This window comes from Acipenser ruthenus, chromosome 47 (genome assembly GCF_902713425.1).
Source record: "Acipenser ruthenus chromosome 47, fAciRut3.2 maternal haplotype, whole genome shotgun sequence".
NCBI classification, from domain to species: Eukaryota; Metazoa; Chordata; class Actinopteri; order Acipenseriformes; family Acipenseridae; genus Acipenser; species Acipenser ruthenus.
Genome location: NC_081235.1, coordinates 3,479,800 through 3,501,435, shown reverse-complemented (window position 1 = coordinate 3,501,435; position 21,636 = coordinate 3,479,800). Strand labels below are relative to the sequence as shown.

The window sequence follows — 21,636 nt, the reverse complement described above, 5'->3', positions numbered from 1 at the left end:
GCCGAGGACACCCTGGCCGACCTAAGCCCTCCCCCACTCCTGGCGGCACTCGGCCAATTGTGTGCCGCCCCCTGGGAACTCCCGTCCACGGTCAGCAGTGGAATAGCCTGGACTAGAACCGGCGACCTCCAGGCTATAATCATATTTAGGGTCATTTGTTTCATTCTAAATCTGCGTTTACCTGGCTTTGAGCTTGTCTGGAGCAAGTCTTCCTCATTCTATTCAAATCACGTGACAATATAACCTTTCAACTATACAGTCTATAGACAAAGAGAATAAATCAGGGGGGCAGAGTAAAGGTAGAATTCTCCAAGTAAAGGCAGATAAAATAGAATCGATTTTGGAAAGCAGAAGCACTGCACTGAATGATTGCAAACACCACACAACGGTATGGGAAATGTTAAGAAAGCAACAACAATGATATTTCAAGCTACCTCTGCTTTATGAAACTCAGGTATTAATACTCAACACATGTGGGCACTATTTGATGAAAAAATCCAAATTGATCATGAATTATGTTACCAGAGAAAAACCCTTTTGCAATGTCCTAGACCAGGCAAGTGTGTGATTTTGGCTCTCAAGGCTCAGCGCTGTGGGGTGCTGACTGGTTTTCAGCAGACCTGTGGGAGATCTCCATTAACATACTGACAGTATTCATTCAGAGGGTAGCTGCGTGTGCTCCTCTTAGCACTTCCACTCACTGTGAGGCTTCATAACTCGAGTCTGCTGCCCGGGCTGCTTCAGCAAGACTAGCCTGGGAAACACTCCTTGAAGGTCAGCCGTCAGTCCTTGCCTCTGCCTTCCCAAATATACAATGTAACGCTATGCAAAGTTTCAGGAAGCAAACTCTAAACCCTCTGATCACTGGGAGTTATGGTACTAGAAAAAATGGAAGAAAACTACAGTGCTTGCCTACAGTATACAGGTCTGAACTTTATAGGACATCTAGGGTACTGCCAGAGCTAGCCCAGTTGTTGCAGCGTCATTCAAATGACGTTTCTGAACTCTAAACACATCACACAGCAAAACAATATCTTAATATCTGCGAATAAATTAGGAGACATAGGCAGTTAAAAAGACTTTAAATGGGTTAATTTAATGTAGTCACTTTTACATTGCATCTTTACAGGGCAGACCTTTTATTTATATAACTTGGTCCGCTCTGTAGATAACTTTTCTGTACATGTGAAATGTTTATGGACGTTGTACTACGGAGGTTACCCCTCATTCATGTTAACCTTAATCAATAGCTGCTCTTAGCAGTACTGAATCCAACTACATTTAAACGTCTTTGCAGTCTGTGTCGTGCTTTTAGTTTACCTATTCCTCTCTGTCCTCCACCTCGTTTTCGGCCTCGCCAGGTGTTTTGCAGTCAAACTGCCTCACTGCCTGTCTCCCAACAGTGAGAGACGTCCATTCAAATTTAGAAGGAGCCAGGGTAATTCAGTTGCACTCAAAGACGCATTAAGGTAAGTGTGAACAACACAGGTTGCAAGCCTTGCCTAAGTGCACACTCAGCACCACTCTAAAGTGCCAGTGTGGAAAAAAAGTTTTAGGTCTCTCTCTTTATTAGTGCTGGCCTGGTGGGCACTAATTGAATAAATTACGCTTATTTTCAATGCCAGTAAAACTTCAAAACCTCACTATGTGATGTTAATCGGTTTCAATAAAAAGTAGACAAATCAACGGCGGTCTGAGATTTATTACGCGCCATGTTTAATTATTTTAATTTGTTAAGTACCCCATGACGCAAGTACAGTTACTGTAGCTAGTCCTGACCCCCCCCCCCCCCCCCCCCCACCTCTTTGTAAAATGGAGGCGTTCGCGTTAAGATTGAGGTCCTTGCAGCTGAGGTAAAGCTGGCATGGTGACTGTCTATCGACATCTTGACTGACTGACTAACCCCCCGGATCGAGCGAGTCGGGGATACCCTTCATTTGTATGCTCGTCTAACTCCCTCGCGGTTTTTCTGACTGTCAATTGTGAAAGATTAGCTGTGTTAAATCTAACCTAAAGACCAGCAACACGTAACACATATTGTCTAGAATACTGGGATTTGAAATATAGCCATCCTCCTCTTGCTGAGCTGTTTATAGAAATATTAAAGTTTTCGGTGTAAAAATAATATTGTCTATTGCCACATTACTTTGACAGCAAAAAATAAGATACAGTGATACCAACATGTGTATGGGAGATTTTGCATTAACAATATATATGGGCACTGTTCTAGGTGTTGAAATCAATCCCACCTGGTTCGTATCATCAGCGGTGTAAAACCCCAGCCTAGTGACGTCTGCGAATGATATGCCTAGATTTTGAAAATAAGGTAAAACAGGTTATTTTGTGTTCTTCGAGGACCAAAATGAATAAGCCTTGCACAGACTTGCACAATCTCATTTTTATAAGCATCTGTAAACCTTAGTCCTTCACAAAAATAACACCACCACCAAATCTGTTAAATCCATGCACGTCACACGTGTGCCTGTGTATAATTAATTTACTAACAACGAAATTAAAATAAAAACTCACTCCAAAAGCTTTATTTGAGTCTTGTTATTAAAATGAATATTAAAAAAGACCGTTTTTTCAAGCACGTTTCATCGTTGTTACAACGCGTCCTGCCCCCTATAGGCTATTGCAATAAACTACATTACGTCTAACTAAACTATTCTCAACAAACTAAAGAGAACAGCCAACAGAACGTGTATATATTTTAGGAACTATAAATAGCATGGCTATTCGAACTGTGTAATCTTCATTTGGAATAGCCCCTTTATAAATGTGGCAGTAGAAAGTGGGAAAAGATTATCTAGTAGTCTTTAAAGTTATAATATATACCACTAGGATTACAATATAGTTCCTGTCTGGATATTTCTGATGTCACTGCTTTATCAAATAACAGGGATACACTTAACAATAGCGGTAGACAATATTCACCAAGCATTTGGAACTGGAAACAGTTTGCTTAAGTTATTCTCCCGTTATAATTGTGTTGTAAACGTGTATTAACGTAACAAATGTTAAAATATCAGTATTTTGAAATGCCTCCAATAACGTTGATCCAAAATAATGCCTTTTTTTGTAAATAATATTTGCTTACGGCAGCTGGACAGAGATTCAGACCTTGCCAATATTATCAATGCACATGACAGCGGCCCTGATTCGCCAGGGTGAGTCCGCAGAGTACTTACATTGTACTGGAGGGAGGGAGGCGTGACCGACTGCGAGGTATAAATCGTCTGCGCAAAACACCTTTAGAATTGCAGAGTGGCATCACTTCTCACGTGTTACAGAAGACATGTCTGTAAATTCCGAATCGCGTTAGTCACGTTCAGTATGTTTATATAAACAGTGCGTGCTGTGCGTAACAGTGGTGTCATGTTTTATTTAAACCGCAGCACACAAGTCATCAAACAGCGGTACTGTGTATGCTTCGTAAATGTATCTCATCACCCATTGAAACTAATGCAATGATCTGATCAGAGCCTTTTATAGGTGTATGCATAAATAAATAATAAAATGCAGTAAACAGTGAACACCTAATATCTACAGTTTTACGCATTTTTAGTTTGGTGCAACATTAATACTCATCTTAAAATTCTTGATTTTGCTGTTAATCGCATTGAAAAAAAAATCTTAATAGATCACAAAGTACAAAACAAATAATGGTTTCTAATGCAAGCACTGGTACTTAATCTGGAATGCACGACATCAAACACACGCTCGGGTAATTTAGAAAGGTTCAAAGTTTCGATGAAGCGTTATCTGACCCAATTGTGCAGTTGTTTGAAGCAGACTGTTGCTGATACCGACACACTTGAAACGTGGCTGATTTTCTCATTTACTTGTGTAATTAGCGCTGTGTAATTAAACACAGGTTTATCATGCGTGGTCTCATCTGTCCGATCAATTATTAGTTAAAATGTCGTTTTAGATTGTACAAACCATGTGTCAATTGTATTTGACGGTATACGTAATCTGATTTTTTAAAGCAATTTAGGTTTCTAACAAAGTGCTTAACCAAATCAGGAAATTGACCAAAATACTAACCCTATGAATGGCACAATGGTTAGAGGAAAATAGGCTTATATATGTTTGGTGACCGCCCCAACAGCGCACTTAAAAAACTAAATACACTCAACTTTTTAAACCAACTTTTTAAAACAAGAGACGATATCATAGCACAACACAAGAAGGGAGCTGCTGTTATGATATTCGACTTACCCCGGTGTCCAGTGGCTCCCCGTGCTCCAGGATACTTATAAACGGGATTTCAAGAAACGAAGACAGAAATTCCATTTGAATGAGCTCCTCGGGAGTCTGGGGGAAGGCCAACACTGCGGAGACCCCCCGCACCGCGATCGCCTGACAGACACACCTGAACAGGGACTCGGGGTCTCCGTCCAGCGGCTCCCCGTACACCAGCTCCAGGCTCAGGTTGTAAGGCAGGAGATTGTTGCCTCGAGTTTGAGAGAGGCTGCTGAGGGCGCGGTTCAGGGATCCCTGGACCCTTGCTGGCTGACGGGTGGGCATAAGCGCACCCAGGCGCACCGTGTGCCCGATTTGAGCCAGGATATGACAGGGCTGAGGGTGGGAGTGACTGGAGTTGATACAGATGTGCATCAAGTGTAAGTATGCAAAGATCTTGGAAACAAATCCATCCATGTTGTTGCCTGTCCAGTCTGGTAGTTCGCTTGAGAAAGTTATTCCTGGTTGTGATGCTGGTGGAGTGAGTGTTGGTTATCCCCAGATGGAGCCGCGTATTTGGAGTGAGTGGGAGTCAGTGGTAGCATTGATGGAAGCACACATTCAGAAAGACGGTGATGCTGCTTTGGGTGTCATTCTGTTTCGGCCACCGGTAGAGGCAGTAGTGAGGGAATATTTGGAAGAGATGAAACGGTACCAGCACCTGTTATCGAACCAGCAGTAACATCCCATAAATTATTATTAATAGCAGTTATGTATTTCAGAGCAATGTTTACCATGCACAACGCACATAAAGAAATACTATATAATACTCGAATCTGTACAGAAACATACACAAACATTGAAAAGACTATTTTGTAATGTCTGTGAATCTACTGTAAATATTGTAAGCCGTCAAATTATACAGTGATTTTGTGTAATAAATACTACGCCCCTAATAATATTGTAAACCATGCTATAGCATTTCATTCCAAAATGATATCATGTTATTATAAGCGTGTAGCAGGGTGCCCCAATACTTGTTGGATAAGGATTATCCAAATTAGGCTAAACAATAAATCGACCCGTATCCTTATAGAGCATCACAAGATTCAAATTGATTTCCAGTAGATTACCCTTTTGTATCTAGAAGTCATTCCATTATCTATCCCTATTCAGCCTTATGCTGCACTGACAGTTATTTATTTAAGTGATACACAAAGCATGTTTGGCTGAAAATAAAATATGTAACATTGACTGAATTGGGCCATTTCTGCTGCATCAGTTATTCGTGCAAAAGAGCCGCATGCCAAAGGGTTCACTCTGCTGACCCCGTGCAGCCCCGAGGATGCCAAAACTTTTCTGTCATAGTAATGCAGGCTGCAGCTGTGCTTAAGGTGTTGTCTTGTTCAAGTATGTATTCATGAATGGTTTTGTCTTGTAGAGCCTAATTGCATCGTATGATTTGTTGCCTGCCTTTATATCTATTCCTCAATACATTGACTGTATACACACGCGTACTGTAAATGGACTTTGCAATACTGTGATTTCTTTAAAACCATAAAACAGTATTATAATCATGTATCCCACCATGTCTAACTGAACGCCAGCACTGACTATCTTAAAACAAGTTCCGAGGTTTTTTTTGTTTTTTTTTTATATAAAGATGCACCTTTCTTCAAAGTGACAAGCGAATCCTATAGTCCGTTGCTGTGTGTGCTTGAAATACAGGCGTTACTACTCAGGTCTTTTAAATGCGCTGTGTATATTAGCTAGCAACCCAATTGCGCAGCTGTCTGACTTACACGCATGAAACACTTACACTTGGAAATACTTTCATGGGTTTGTTTGCGTAATCATTCAATTAAGACAGGCGTCCTCACGAGCCACGGTGTGTGTGTGTGTGTGTGTGTGTGTGTGTGTGTGTGTGTGTGTGTGTGTGACAGTATACACCGACAGGTTCTATATTATACAGTGCCTCAAAATCTCTCTACAGTATAAATGGTCAACAAGGTGCTGGAATATAAAACCTCTTAAACGATATTTGTACGATACATTAAAATGTATTATTATTATTATTATTATTATTATTATTATTATTATTATTACTGTTATGAATACGCCACTTGCATTCACGCAGTAGAATTCTGAATATTTTGACCGTGTATGTACAGGTATTGCAAGCTAATCCTGCATGAGTATATTCTTGTCATTGTATTATATGCGCAAATTAAGAATTAGTATTTTTTATCTGAATGCTCATTCATGCTTGTCCGGGACTATCGACGAATAGCCTTTGCAAATCTCGGGTCATGAATTCAAGCTTCCGTTTTAAACCTAAAAAATGAATGAATAAATAAAATTAAAAAACCCTAATGGCTTCATCTATCACTGCTTATGTTTATAACGAGCCCCAAGCAGCCGAAAGATTATAAGAGTCTTTATTGAACGCCCACGCTGAAAAATCGAAAGTTCAAGAATTAAACATTAATCTTATGCTCACACAAAGTTTTTTTTTTTTAAATGAGCACTACAGTGTAAAGTACACACATACTTAAATGTGTTAATATTTATGTACATGTCTATTATTAAACGTTGTGTTTAAAGTGCAGGGATAAGAGTGTACCAACAAATAATGCGAAACAATGCGTTCAGCAGGGGGAGAGTTTGTACCTTTCTCTCTATTACACACAGATGGTTTGAGCTAGTCTGACCAGACTTTGATACAAACAACTTGCACATGTCCTCTACCAATCCCTATAGCGATCCTGTTTTAAGAGCTGATATACATACAGCACGAGCGCTTGAAATGTAAGGTGTCCGATGTTTTAATTGACCCCATGGCCATTGCGGGGGGTGGGGTCAGATGCAACATTCTGTGAGGAGTAATTAAATAAACAACAACACATTTCATTTAACTTAAGAATTGAATGTTTATCGAATAAGATCAGTTTTCACATGAAGCAAATACGTTTGTTTTTACTTAAAATGTTCACAAAGCTTTTTTTGTTGTTGTCCTACTTTTAAAACTTTTACATCCCTAGAATGATAGGCCTTTTCAAGCAAGAATATGTCACTGAGTCACAACTGTGATTTTTGTACATTGTGTTTCCATCAGTGCAAGCTTCATGTGCCCAAATATAGTTTAGCTAATATCGTATGCTGTCAATTGTAACACGTGTTACAACTGACCCCAAACCAGGGAGCGTTACTAAACCTCATGTTCCAACAAGAAACAACAAAACAAGAGAATCACTTGTGTCATTTATAAGTACCGAGACCAGCGATGAGGATGCTAAAAGCCGGGATCCATAAACTGGGGAACGCAGGCATAGAGCACAAAAAGAAGATTTGGGAGAGATGTACTCTACTATAGATAACATCTCAGGGCTTTGGCACAGGCAGCTCCTCTCCCGCAGCCAAACACCTGAATTGCTTCTGATTGGAGAAATTCAACGTGTTACAAACGTCCCGTGTTACTGTACTCGGTCTCCCCTACCAACCAGATCATCACCAACACCGCCACCACACACACACGCACGCACGCACGCACGCACGCACGCAAGCACACTGGCTGCTAGAGATGATTACGGTGATTTGCAACCAGTAAAGTGTGAAAAAAGACGACATATTTATAACATTAAACACCAACAAATACTCTGGACAAAAAAATCAACCGGAAGGAGTGAAATGCAATAAAGCAGAATATATTTTACTGTAGTTCTCAAACTTAATAGACCAAAAAAAAAAAAAAAAAAAAAAACATGTTTGCACAGTGGAGCGTTGAGAGAGGAATGTTGACAGAGAAACAATGACTTAGGGGGATCTGACTGGCTAGTAGTGCAGTAAGAAGGGAAATACCCAAACGTCAACGAACAGTGAGTAAGAAACATTCGCAAGAACCAGACTTTTGTCCGGTCAGTGGTTCTGCCGGACACTACAAAATATTCCCTTAAAACCGGACAGTTGGCAACCCTAAGTATACCTATTAAAATATTGAAAAGTTGTAATAGTTCAAATGACTCCACAAGGCTGACATTTTAATTTTTAGTTTTTCGTTTTCGTTTTTTTTTTTAATATACAGTATTGCGGTATGTTTGTGGTTTACAACTTTGACCTGATGTTTTGGTATTTGAACCGGTAGGGGAAGATCCTCCATAGGCTATGCAATGTCGATTTACAATGAATTTGCATGTAGCGTGTGAGTTCTTTTTGTTGTACGTTTGTAAATACATTTTGAGTTCCTAGCATACACCCAATGTTATCAAGAAAATCGACTTCACTTTTCTAGCCGTACTACTTTTTATCACGCACTTCGTTGATAAAAATCCTTGTACGAATCTATTGTAAGTACAACCTTCCTCCTCGCCCCTCCCTCCCTTTTTTTGCTGGTAAACGTCTACCTTCAGTGACCTTCTATCCCATTGTCCTTTGGGAGTTTTTTAAAGACAGTTCTATCGATTTATCAACGCATTCCGTCTCATTCTCGCTCTTAGATATTGAGAGTTGCAAATAACCCATCACTGCCACGAGGGTTGCGGATTTTGAAAATCAGATATTGCAGTAATACAATGACAATCTCCCCTCCCTCACTTTTCTGTTTCTGTTTTTGATAAGCTTATTTCACACTGATACCGAGGATAAACATCGCTAGCATGAATTATGGATGGATACAAAATAACTCGAGAAAAAAGCGCGTGTAGTGGCAACGACCCGCAGCCAGTGATGTCTTCTGGTTGAGGAGTTACTTCAGATCTGCCGACGGAGCCACATATACACGCTGGTAGCAAGTGTCTGCTGTCTCTGCTCAATGATGTGCCGTTTTATGTTTGTGAATACGATGTATGGCGAGCTGTCTTTAATCATATATATATATATATATATATATATATATATATATATATATATATATATATATATATATATATATATATATATATATATATATATAAATTACTGCAACAACTATTTGATCTTTTTAAATACTGTGGCTATCGTGGCTAGGCCTTCAAGTTGTGGTTGAAATCCGAATAAGGATTAAATTAAAAACACCAAATTGAACTGTGCAGGTTTGAACCTAAACTCGCAGATCGCTTTCTGTTACACTTAAATGCCCAAAGTCACTTCCTTAACATTGAGACTTTAAAGGATTAGCCTCTGTATATTTAATGCACATTACTTTATTGTACAATAGGCCTACACAAAGAGATGTCTTATCAATGACAGCTCTGAATACAATTACAGCTTACAGTCCGATCCGTATTCAGGACCCTGGACAGCGGCCTCGCAGCACTATAGCATTGTAAACACAACACGCTTCTAAGCTGCTAATAACGACCACAAAACCATAGGCTCGTGTGTGTTCGTGATAGTTACATGGGCAGAATCGCTGATGCTGATTTCTAATAATATTAATAACTATAGTAATAGACCAGCCCTGCGTCTATTCTTCATTTCTAATCGTAACCTCCAATGTTTCCGTTCTGCCACGGACTTGGAGGATACCTGGTGTGTTGTGGGATATCTGTTTTTAGCAGTTTATCAGTACGGTGTTGATATAAAGGGTCTACGGTAGATTAATAACACAAGCACCACACACTAGCTTTGAAATGTTAACTATGTTTAAAAATTCCTCCTACGTTCAGGGGTCACGTCCCAGTGAACCGTAAAAGACACGTAAAAGTGTTTAACATTCCGGTCTCGCCAGGTGTGTAGCAGCGGAAAGAAACAAGCGCATTATTAAAGAGAACAGCGAATTTATCTGTTTGATGTACATGTGCTCTACTGGTAGAGTTTAAAAATGTCCTGTTACGTTTTTTTTCTGTAGTCTTTGAATTTTGCGATTCTCAAGAGTTCTGCATTGCATGAGAATTACTCTTTTTATCAGCATATTCGAGTATTGCACCAGTCCTCCCAGATCCCTTACTAAAGTGTACTGTGATATACCGTAGCAAAAACAAAGGGGGAAATACGAAGTGTGAAGCAAAGCAAAGGTTTAGTCAAATGCAAATTACCATGGTGACGTTGAAATATTACATCATTAAGTATTTGGTCATTTCAGACATTCCCCCGCTTCATATCACCAATACATCAATAAATAGTTAACTTGTATTGATTTTTTTTTTAAATGGAAAATGTAGTACGTCATCAAACCTTTTATAACTTTTACATTTGTATAATGAAGTGTTCATAGAAAACAACGAATTAGAAACACAGATCATGGCAGACTATCATTCCAGTGCTGGAAGAGTTCGTAAAACACATTTTATTAGGAACGTTTTCAAAAGTTCTCATGGTAACTTTTCATTGCTTGTGGTTACTGAGGTCGATTGCATCATCAGTGTGTTACTGTAAGGAAAGTGTTAATGAAACGGATAGAAGTACAACACTGTGATGAGATGCTGCTGTGCTGCTGCTATGTGGGCAGTGTGTGCTGCTGTGCTGCTGCTATGTGGGCAGTGTGTGCTGCTATCAGGGACATCATTATTGATTACCTGTGAAAATGAACAGCACTGACCTGACCTGGTGCAAGTAAGAGTAGTCTGATGAAAATGTTGCTGATACACAGAGATAAACCATCAACTCAGGTTTACATGCAAAGGGGTGTAGAGACAGCAGACACTTGGAGATGCATTCAAGAAGCATACCTGAGTCCTGTCCTGACGACTGACCATCCCCTTCTTCCAGAGGATTAGGTCATTGATCACTAGAGCTACATTACTAATGTTTACGCACTATGTGTGTAACTTTTGATTATTGGCATCAGTAAAAGGAAACTTGTTCAATTCTACTAAAATCCTTGTTGTTTTGCTCCTTCAACAGAGAAACAGAAACACATACATCATTCATTTTAGGGATCTGAGAGCCAGCTAATTAATACAGGGGATCTGAGAGCCAGCTAATTAAATACAGGGGATCTGAGAGCCAGCTAATTAAATACAGGGGATCTGAGAGCCAGCTAATTAAATACAGGGGATCTGAGACCACATTTTATGAAATAAAAAATATTGGAATTGTTGTAACTGGATTGTTTTGGTTTCAATGTTACCTGAATTCCCATTCACTCGACTGATGTACTGTACGTGGTACCTAACCAATTGAAACCAACAGTCACGCAGTCCACACATGATGAAATCATCCTAGAGACTGGCACGCTCTTCACATTTTCTGGCTCATTAAAATATCTTATGGAGGACAGATCGAGATTTGACTCACAGGAAACAAAGAAGGTATATACTTAGATAGGACAGGCAGATCTCTCTGGTCTAATTCTCTAGATTAAGGAGATAGCTTCCACATTCATGTCAGCCTTAATCGGTGGCAGCTAGCTACTAACAGTAACCAAGCCAAGTCAATTCGAACCTACCTCTCTTTACATGGTGGCTTGTATGTCCTTAGTCGCCTGGATGGTGAAATTAACCAACCAGCTGCTATTGACCGGATTGCTTTCAGCCAATAGCCTGCTTTGACCCAGTCACTGCTGAGGTGAAATGACCTAGGAAGTGCAGGTGTGACACATTTCCTGAGAGCGAGGGACAGAAACCAAGGCTGTTCTTCAACCTAATGTAGAACCAGATCACCAGTTTTAAAATGAAAATACATGTTTGCTATGACATCAAAAGTGCATGTTTGAGACTAGCTAATAGAAGTGTGCAAAACAGGTAGGATTTAGAGGGTTATTTTGTTAGCTAGAATCATTTTAAAGCCAGAAAAAACTACTAATAATGATATATACATTGCTAAAACAGCACATGATATTAGTCAGGCTCACTTGATCCTGTTCAGTCAGCAAATGCATACCATGCGTAAGTATGTTTAATAGTTAATTAGCCAATTTTGTCAGGCTTAAAATAATTCTGTCCAGGCAAGATTAGCCCTGATCCCTAGATGCCTAACCATTTTGTCGGGTCAGTACATTTTTTTCCCTTTAATGTCATTTGACGACATAGCACATTTCAAACCTTTGATCCTTACTGAGAATTCTTAAAATATTTTTTTTGATGTATTAACACAGGTTTTTTTCTTCATTTGCCGGTCACAAAGGAGCCCAACCTCAGTACAGCTAAGAGAGGGGAACAGATTTGAAACCAACACAGAAAGCAGCATGGGTTTGCATGTGGAACATTACTTCTCTGACTATGTCTCCGTTAAAATGGCCGCCTATGTTTCAGAACCTTTAAGGGTAAGTAGTATCAATTTTCATTTCTTTACATTTCCCTTACTATTTTATAGACGTTGCAGTCTTTATGAGTACTGGGTTCTGTTTCTCCTACATGAGTTATTTTTCTGGTTTTACCTGAACTTGATGAATACCCACATTGAACAAATCTTCTGACAATGTGACCTTTCAACTCCGCCAGCCCCACCTACTCTATATGTATATAGACAGATACAGGCTGGCAAAGTGGTTTGAATGGAAGGCTGTTGAGACCCGGCACTTAAGATTCTCTAGACAAGCTCAAAGCCAGGTGGTAAAGGCAATTTAGAGAGAAATGATAAAAACTCGATAATGTAGCAACAAAACCCAGAACCACTCAGAATGACTTTTGAAGCAACTTAAGAGAACAAAGGTTATCTTATTCTGTAAATAACTTAAAACTCAGAAGTTTAAAGCACCACTGTGGCCTCAATAGAGCTACCAGAAACACGTCTAATTTCTGGTCCAGTAGACCCTCAGAGTTACAAACACCAAATGTAGAATCTGACCGGTCAACACCCCACTTTTAGCTGGAAGTGAGCAATCACTCAACCATGCCTACAATGCAACCAGAATCCAGTTTAAAAAGGGCAACGTTAACCTGTTGAAATGGTAAGAACGGAAATGCAAACTTGTTATACCAACAAACGTATCCAGACAGAGGTGAGGCAGATTTCAAAGCAAGAGTAGGACATTTTATTAGGAACATTTGAGTTTTAAACAAAATAAATAAATAAATAAGCTGCACAAACGCATTTAGTGTTATTCTCCAGATTAAGGCTGTAGATAGCAGGTGTGCACATTTATTAAAACCATTGAAAACTGATTTTCAGACTTATGAACAACCTCCATTCCCACGGCGTTCGTAACTCTGTGGTCCTCCCGGGTGTTGCAGGGAGACAGGCTCATGATCACAGTCTGGTGTACCAGATGGATTCAGACATGATTCTCAGAGCTCTGTTGAGCCCTCAGAGGTGCTTTAAACTTCAGGATGTGATGACCCAACAGTAAGTGACATACAAAATACATCTAAAAAAGGACAATACAATGTTAAGATAACTGGTAGTTCCTCTTTGTTTGGGGCTTCCCAAATATACAATGCATATATTGCATATATTGTTTTCCAATTGACAGGTTTTAGTGCATGTTGTAAAGTAGAAATAATGGAAGTCATTTTTCCAATATCAAATAAGGGTGATTCTAATATCTGTCATCTTCCAGGCATCCCTGTAATATGCGATACAGGTGTCAAGGGGCTATTCTATTTTCAAACAGTGAAACGCAGTGGGGCGTCGCGTCCTGACACACGATTAATAGTCTTGCTTTAAAACGAGACTGCAGATCAGCTTCAACAGCGGTGTCTGCCTGTCTGTATCGCCCTGTGACACATCTCTATGAAGGCATGCAAACTGCTTAATTATCTGCTGTTCATATTAAACATCATCAGAGATCGGTTCTACCTACTGTAGACTTTTCCAGTTGGGCCATTCCGTGACAAGTCACCCAAATTCTTCAGAGGTGTTCAATCATTCCAATCCAAATTGTATCTGCATAGATACAAGAAACAAAACTTCCTCTTCTATAAGAAGCCGCGTCTTCTTCCTCAGCCTTGGATTCATCTGAGCCGTCTCAGGAGATTCTGTTTTTTTAATGCATTAGGAGGCTTAAGGGGTGTATCTGTGTAGACGTTGAGTGATTGTAGTGAGCAAAATATTTACATAAACCGTACCTGTTACATAGGTGTTCAGTTTTGAAAACAATTCTGCCATAGCAAATCTGTATTTTAAAACATGGCATCTCTGATTTCCTGAGAATAAGGCATGGTCACACATGCACTTCCTGGGTCATTTCACAGGACAAAGACAGGAACGAATCCGTTGAAAGGGTGGGGACAATTTCAACTTCTAGTGCTGGCCATACAAAAACCAGCACAATTTAATCAATCTTGCCACCATAAACTGGCCTTGAGTAGAGAAATGCTGGGTACCCCTTGAGAACATGCTGTGCAGTGTTCAAGTCTCACTTCAGCTTCTACAAGTTGAGGGTTTTAAATCCAATATTTCTAAAGTGTAATTTACTGGTGGGACTTTTGTTCCAGATATGTAGTATTCCGGTGGGGAGGATTTTCTTCTCACAGCAAGCAGGAGGATATTACCTTCCCGTAACTTTGGATATGTGAAGCAGAGATTTTTGTTCAGATTTTTATTATTGGGGGTTTTTCCCCCAAAGGTCATAGGTGAAAAAGTCTCTAGCTCAAATAGTTTTTGAGTAAAAGATTGATTAAAGGTTGGGGGGCCCTTAGCCACATTTTCACCCCTTTATAACCTTTGACCCCTTGACCCAATCAGGCTGAAAACGTAAATCCAAACACCCCATAGCACCAAGTGTGGTGTAAATCAGAGATGGTAAAGTGTTAAATCCAGTATGTTTTGGGAGAGGTGTGATGGGACGACCCAGTTGGCTGTACAGTACTGTTTTATTGTGCAGAGAATATTTTGGTGCTTCACTTGTTTGAAAATAGAAATATAATGTCTCTACAGAAGCCACATCAAATAATTCACTTATGCTAGTCCCTGACCAACTGAGGATTTTGTCCCGTATGGGTTACTATAAGCTCTATTCAGCTAACAAACCCTCAATGCATTGTTACTGAAAACAGAAGATGTGTGAAAAATGTCTATTAGCCCAACAGAGGAAGCACTGCAGGGCATGCATAAACTTCAAGAGCTGTAACACTGATCAATGATGGTGAAAAAACAACACCAAGAAGAAGCTTCCCTCAGGATGCTGTTTTACAAAGCAGTGAATGGATAATCAGCATCTGGAGAGTGGGAGGATTGTGTACGAAGCTTCATGAGCCGAACCCTGCCTCTGCTGCAATCTCCATCACTGACACGACCAACAGAGAGGGCTGGTTTCTGTAGCTTTAGGAGAGCCCAGTGCAGAATTTAGGAACTCTGCGCTAACACTGTGTCACAATTGCACATAAAGCAATTGGACAAACTTTGCGTTCTCTTCTTTTCCTAGAAAATCAATGACACTCGCTTCTGCCAGCATGTTCAATATACAGTAGTAGCGTTGGGTTAACAGGAAAGTATTTATAAACTTTATTTATGTATTTCAGTTTAGTGTTCCCAATTATTGTTCCCCCGATTTTCTCCCCAATTTAGAATCTCCAATTCTTATGATTGTTTTCCTCTCACACCAGCAATTCCCCAAACAGCTCAAGGGAACTAAAGGTTCCGTGAACGTCCTCCGATCTCACGACCAAGCCAGCTTCCACTTTTACACCAAGGAACTTGAGAGCGGATGTCAACGAGCTACCGCCCCCTCTGGAGGACGAAGGCCAGCCCTGCAGGTGTCTGATTTTGAGCTCACCGGGCGCCTGGCCAGCAGGGGTCGCTGTAGTGTGATGAGGAGAACTGATAAATTTTTGGATGGCACTGTGTGTGCATGGAGTATACAGGAAATATTAATGTGCATCAGAACATGTGCGGTATAGACGGACACAAAGCAAAACAAAAAGTATTTTATACTAAATAACTTTTATTACACTTAAAGACCTCAAAAATAACCTGCATGCCAAAAATCATAAATCGATACAGAAAAAAAAATCCTGGAATTGTAACCTTTCAGCAGCTCCCCCCTCCCATTCCACACTCAGAAAACCCTCATTCCCAAACTGACTAACAGAAATCAGGGGCTGCGTTCAAGATCAGTAATCTGTGCAGATCTCAGACTTCTGTTTGAAGCAGTTTGTTGAATGGATCTCTGTTCTGTTTGAAGCAGTTTGCTGAATGGATCTCTGTTCTGTTTGAAGCAGTTTGCTGAATGTGTCTCTGTTCTGTTTGAAGCAGTTTGCTGAATGGATCTCTACCCCAGAGTTAGTACAGGAGGTTCCAGAGATGCTTCACACTGCTGTTGGGGAAAGGTCTTTAGGAGGCCTCCACCAAAACTGTGGAAAATGTGCCCGATACAACTGCTATTACAGTGTACAGCTATGGCCAAAGGTTTTGCATCTCCTATAGAATCAACAGATTTTGCTTTCTTAAGTCGAATGAAACGTGCTGAATAACGTTATGTTAACATACTGAATTACATACCACTTTGAAGTTTTTCATATACTTAAAAAAAAAAAAAAAACTGACAATTTAAAAATGTAACATTTTGAAATCTAACATGAAATACTGTACTATTATGGCTTCCGGTAGACTTTTGTAGTTTTTTTCATTACATGATATAAAACATATGCATCCTGCCTCTTAATTTCTGAATTCGACACCACGCTTTACTTGTAACTCGACACTTATTACCGGTACCGAAGGGATAAAAACTATTAAAAAGACTAGTGGACAACTCGACACTGTCTCATTACGTTACTGAACTCTACCTGACACTCTTGTTTCACTGGACTGGAAACGGATCGTTCATTCATTCATTCATTCTCAGCTACCAAGTGCAGCTGGTTACAGTGTCAGTTCACACTGAGTGAAGTGAAAAATGAGTTCTCATTCAATTGGTTTTAAAGCTCAGGTTATTTGGGACAACAAGCTTGTCAGCAGAACTTTCAAAGCGTGGGTTTTTGCATGCGAAACAATCGACAATGCTTGATTTTTGTGTTTGTTATTATTTTTGTTCACCAAGTTAACAAATGTACATTATACAGAATTAACTTTTGCTACTTAAGCTGTCAAATCAGACAGTACCAGCCAATAACTAAAAGTATAGTCAACAGTTTGTGCCCAGTTTGCGGTTGGATTGTTTTCGTAAAAATAACGCTGTAGTTATTTTACAAATTCTTATTTCAATTGAGCTATACGAGTTGTACCGAGTTTGTACAGTACTGTATACTGTAACCGATTCATTCACTGCAGTTCTACCGTTTTCATAAGGACATACTATAATACTATAAACATGTGAGTTCTGTTACTTATCTGCATGTTAATGCCATGGCTCGTGTGCACCCGTGGTTAACTCGACACCTCAGATAAGTCAACACTAAATGGCATCCCAGTATATTGGCGTTGACTTAACCACGGGTGCAATGGGCCATGGCATATACACACACAATTTTTATTTAGTTTCAATCCGAACATTCACGATGATGCAAAACTTTTGGTCACAGCTGTATGTGTGTATCAGAAGCCTATATGAAAAGCTGCTGGCACCATTAGACACAATGCACTAGATTCTGATAGCGATTCACTCCAAACTGTCATTAGGAAAAAAGCCCTCAATAAAATTACCAAACCGGAAATAAACAATCCAGATATTTCTTTTAGGGGCCTGGAAGTAGCCCGTAAGTTGTCTCCGATTTCTTTGACAGTAAATATCTTTGAGAATCAAGCCCAATGAGTCTCCTTCGTTGACTTTACACACCACCTCCTGGTTGACAGCATCCGTTACAAATAGATTTTTACACAGCCTAAGAGACCACATGACTGGCTGGTTTCACAGACACAGACTAGTCTACGATAAGAGCTAATTGGAGTCTATGAAACCAGCCGTTTCATGTACCCCTGGGCGTGACCCTGGCTCAGTGTTGCTTGGTCAGGATTTGTGTTGAGAACTCGTAAAGGTCCTTGTTGATCTTCTTTAGCTTCTTCACCTCGTCCTCCAGCTCCGCCACTCGCACCTTGGTATTCTCCCCGTTTCCGAACACACTCTGCAGGGCAGTAAGGACAAAGGCATCAGCATGGCTACAACAGGGCCAGCTCACGAAGGCTAACGGGTTACTCAACCTCTCGCATCGATGACACACGTACAGTAATGTGTTTCTGGGAAAGCCCATGAGGCATGCTTTAAAATGAAAAATGATCCCAGACACGGTGAAAAATGTCAAAATGTGCAGGAATATAATTTTCTTGTGGCTCTAAATAAGGCAGCAGGGTGATTAATCGAATAAAATAAAAAAAGTCTCAGTTTCATTAAAATTGGGTGAATAGATCAATAAAACCATGTATAAAACATGGTTAGTTTAGCATTTGTTATATATGTTATTTATTGAATTAAAACAACACAAACCCAGCCAAATGACCAGTCTGTGTTACACACATACTGTTGAGCGTCTGTGGACAGAGTCTAGGGAGCTGTGTGTGTGCTTTCCAGACTAACTCTCTATACACTGCTGCAGCGTATTCGTTTCCATGCTCGAACAAATAGTCCAATATTTAACATTCTGGAATTGTATTTGGATGTACTGCTGAGGGGAGACGGTATTTAACATTCTGGAATTGTATTTGGATGTACTGCTGAGGGGAGACGGTATTTACTCAGAGCTGTTTTTGCACCATGATGTTTAAAACCACAGAAGTGTTTTCCCTTGCAGTGCTTTTTAATTCTCTTTTATCACTCATATTTGGATATAATTGACTATAGTAATCCTCATAGGAACATTACAATGACAACCTGCCTGCATTTCAACTACCGAAAACTGTATGTGCGAGTCAGTCGCACACAGCTTTCGTGTGGATGTATTAATAGGTTAATTGAACAGTGCTTTGGTTTGGCTGGGACTGCAAATTGTGGTCATAATCCATAATAGTGGCACGGTCTTAATATTAAAGGTTTACTTCAGTACCTGAAGGCTGGAATAAACCAAACTTCAGCGTACAGTGTCTCCTGTGTTTTGGAAAGTGCTTTGATGGGACAGGGTGCAACACAGTGTTATACAGCAGTTTAAATTACCTTTCCCAAAAACATTCTGAGCAGGCAGTCAAAGTCAATAATACTTACTGTCTGTATACATATTTAAAAATGTTATCCCGTTTTCTTTATTTAAATACAGATTCAGCAGAGATTGTTTGATACCAGCTGTATTTACAGACCCATGCTAATCCACTTAACACCATTTAACATTTGCTGCATCTGTGTATCCTAAAGCAAAGCTATCACATGCCATGTAATTAGCCCAGCGTGACCCTGCCTGGGCCTTATCAGCCTCATCCTGACAATCACCCACCAGCACTCCGGAGTCCAAAGGCAGGTGAGAGGGAGGGAGAGAGGGAGGGAGAGAGGGTGAGAGGGAGAGAAAGAGGGGGTAAGCAGAAAAGGAGAAAAGAGAGGCGAGGGAAGAGAGGCAAGGAAAGAGAGAAGGGAGAGAGGGAAGAGGAAGAAGTGAGGGAAGCAGGGAGAGAAATGAACAGTATTCTCCTCACATTCTATCTTTTTTTTTTTTTTTTTTAAAGGATGTCCCAATCCAGTTTTATCCCAACTGTTAAGCAGTTCTATAGACATTTGGTAAACTGTGCGACAGAAACATAAAGTCAAACCCCAAATGACTTCTTTTACGAGTGCTTACGACTGCTTACCTTGTCTGTGGCTGCACACATCAACGCATGCAACCTGCCGGCCTTCTCCAAGTATGAGTCTTCAGTGCCCTGAGGAAGAGAAAGCAAAGGCATGTAGTCACTCAATTCTTCCATGGAGTTTATTTACTCTGAGATGCTCTTCTCGTGCTAGTGTAGGAGGGTCTGGACGACACATACAGCACATAGCAGCAGACATGCTTTCACACCACCTCACAGCTCCCAGCTTCAGAATCCTGCTGGATAAATAGTTTGATTCAATTCACCCATCTGTTAATAGGAATGAGAGAAGAACTGATCCGCACTCAAAACACACAACAAAGTCCCTGCACCGTTTGGTAGTTTAGTCGATACATTTATAAAGCTGATAGAGCATCATACCATCATCTGCATTTTCCTAGTGTTTCATTTCTTACCGGTTAAAATCATTTTACTTTCCGTATTTCTCTGTTGTTGTTTCTGCTTAGATCTTTACTTATCAGGCTTACAAACCATTCCAGTAAAAATGTCCTTTTTAAACCAGGTTAACTTTGCCCTGTTTTCAGCCCTATAGGTTCAGTTCCCTAAACCTGCACTACCTGGCTACGATTGTCTACCCGATTACATGTGGGATTGCCCTGGTGAGGGGCATGTTCTCCTAAATTACCCTGGGTCCCTTGATTACTCTGGAACGCTGAACAAATTCAATAGTTTACTTAAGCATTGTTCCGGATCAGGTCCACCTAACAATGCTGCACTTGTACCCTTATGGCAATGGCCAATATCCACCATGGCAGGATTGTGTGTGAATGCTTTAAGAAGCATGACTTCAGACATCTTCCATGGCATCTTCCATGGCCACCACAATCCCTGGACCTCAATCCAATTACGCATGTTTGAGACAAACTTGAACACCACATTCATCATCACGCCTACTTCTCATCACCGAGTGTGTGAAATATCAATGGCTGAATGGATCCCTCAAGACTTGTGGAGTCTATGCCATGTCGTTTCAGGGAAAACAGTGGCCTAACCAGAAATGAGGTACAGATCCTAATAAAGGGATTTGTGTATCTTCATAACTCATTCCTTTAGGCACTATGGAGTTTTGTCACTCAAGAAAGGGATGGGTTTAAACTACTGAGACTGCCAGTTGTAGCTCAATTTACTGCAAAGCAGTCTGTGATCGTGATGCTACAGCCTTCCAGAAGGTCCTTGAATTATAAATACAGCCTGCAGGTGCATCCCTCCTCAGATCCTGCTCTGGTCAGATCTCAGAGGTCCTTGAATTATAAATACAGCCTGCAGGTGCATCCCTCCTCAGATCCTGCTCTGGTCAGATCTCAGAGGTCCTTGAATTATAAATACACCTGCAGGTGCATCCCTCCTCAGATCCTGCTCTGGTCAGATCTCAGAGGTCCTTGAATTATAAATATAGCCTGCAGGTGCATCCCTCCTCAGATCCTGCTCTGGTCAGATCTCAGAGGTCCTTGAATTATAAATACAGCCTGCAGGTGCATCCCTCTTCAGATCCTGCTCTGGTCAGATCTCAGAGGTCCTTGAATTATAAATACAGCCTGCAGGCGCATCCTTCCTCAGATCCTGCTCTGGTCAGATCTCAGAGGCCGCAAGCGAGGGTGGGTGGACTGGTCAGCAAGACCATCAAGGGGCTTGATGTGCTGCTTTGGTGAAGTAGTGTTGATGGGTCTTCCCTATGGGCCAAATGACACAACTTAATGAGAGCCCTGTGCTGTTGAAGAGTCTGCTGCAAGAGGAGGCATTCATCACAAGTCATGTTTACTTGTTCCACATTAAAGACCAAGATGAACATTTCTGTGATGTTGTGCATCTGTCTACAGTGTATTTCCCCCCCAGCAGTCGCTCCAGTATTCTCTTTGTTATGTTAGCTGCTGTTAGGTTGGCTGAATTAGACATGATCTAGGGAACAAGGATCTTGACAAGGTCAAG

General features: G+C 40.5%; 2 protein-coding genes and 1 long non-coding RNA gene across 4 annotated transcripts in view; 1 reads left to right on the top strand and 2 right to left on the bottom strand.

The window, feature by feature from the left end:
• The window catches only part of LOC117401264 (glutamate receptor ionotropic, NMDA 3B), a 46,121-nt gene extending 41,408 nt beyond the window's left edge, over positions 1-4,713 (bottom strand). The window contains exon 1 of one of the 2 annotated variants that reach the window (XM_059013990.1): positions 4,225-4,713. In XM_059013990.1, coding sequence (XP_058869973.1) covers positions 4,225-4,665 — 441 coding nt within the window. In that variant the 5' untranslated portion in view covers positions 4,666-4,713. Of the gene's footprint in view, positions 1-3,191; positions 3,353-4,224 lie in introns of those variants that run through there. The other variant, XM_059013991.1, reaches the window with a different exon arrangement.
• LOC131721037 (uncharacterized) lies at positions 4,533-20,288 on the top strand. Its single transcript, XR_009319827.1, has 3 exons — positions 4,533-4,628; positions 12,200-12,367; positions 20,235-20,288. It is a non-coding gene; the product is annotated as an uncharacterized LOC131721037 (long non-coding RNA).
• LOC117966402 (WD repeat-containing protein 18-like) overlaps positions 15,909-21,636 on the bottom strand; it is a 38,498-nt gene continuing 32,770 nt past the window's right edge. The window contains exons 9-10 of the mRNA XM_034912402.2: positions 19,693-19,761; positions 15,909-18,047 (exon numbers count right to left, since the gene is read on the bottom strand). Of these exons, the coding sequence (XP_034768293.2) occupies positions 17,919-18,047; positions 19,693-19,761 (198 nt within the window). The 3' untranslated portion in view covers positions 15,909-17,918. The remainder of the gene's footprint in view (positions 18,048-19,692; positions 19,762-21,636) is intronic.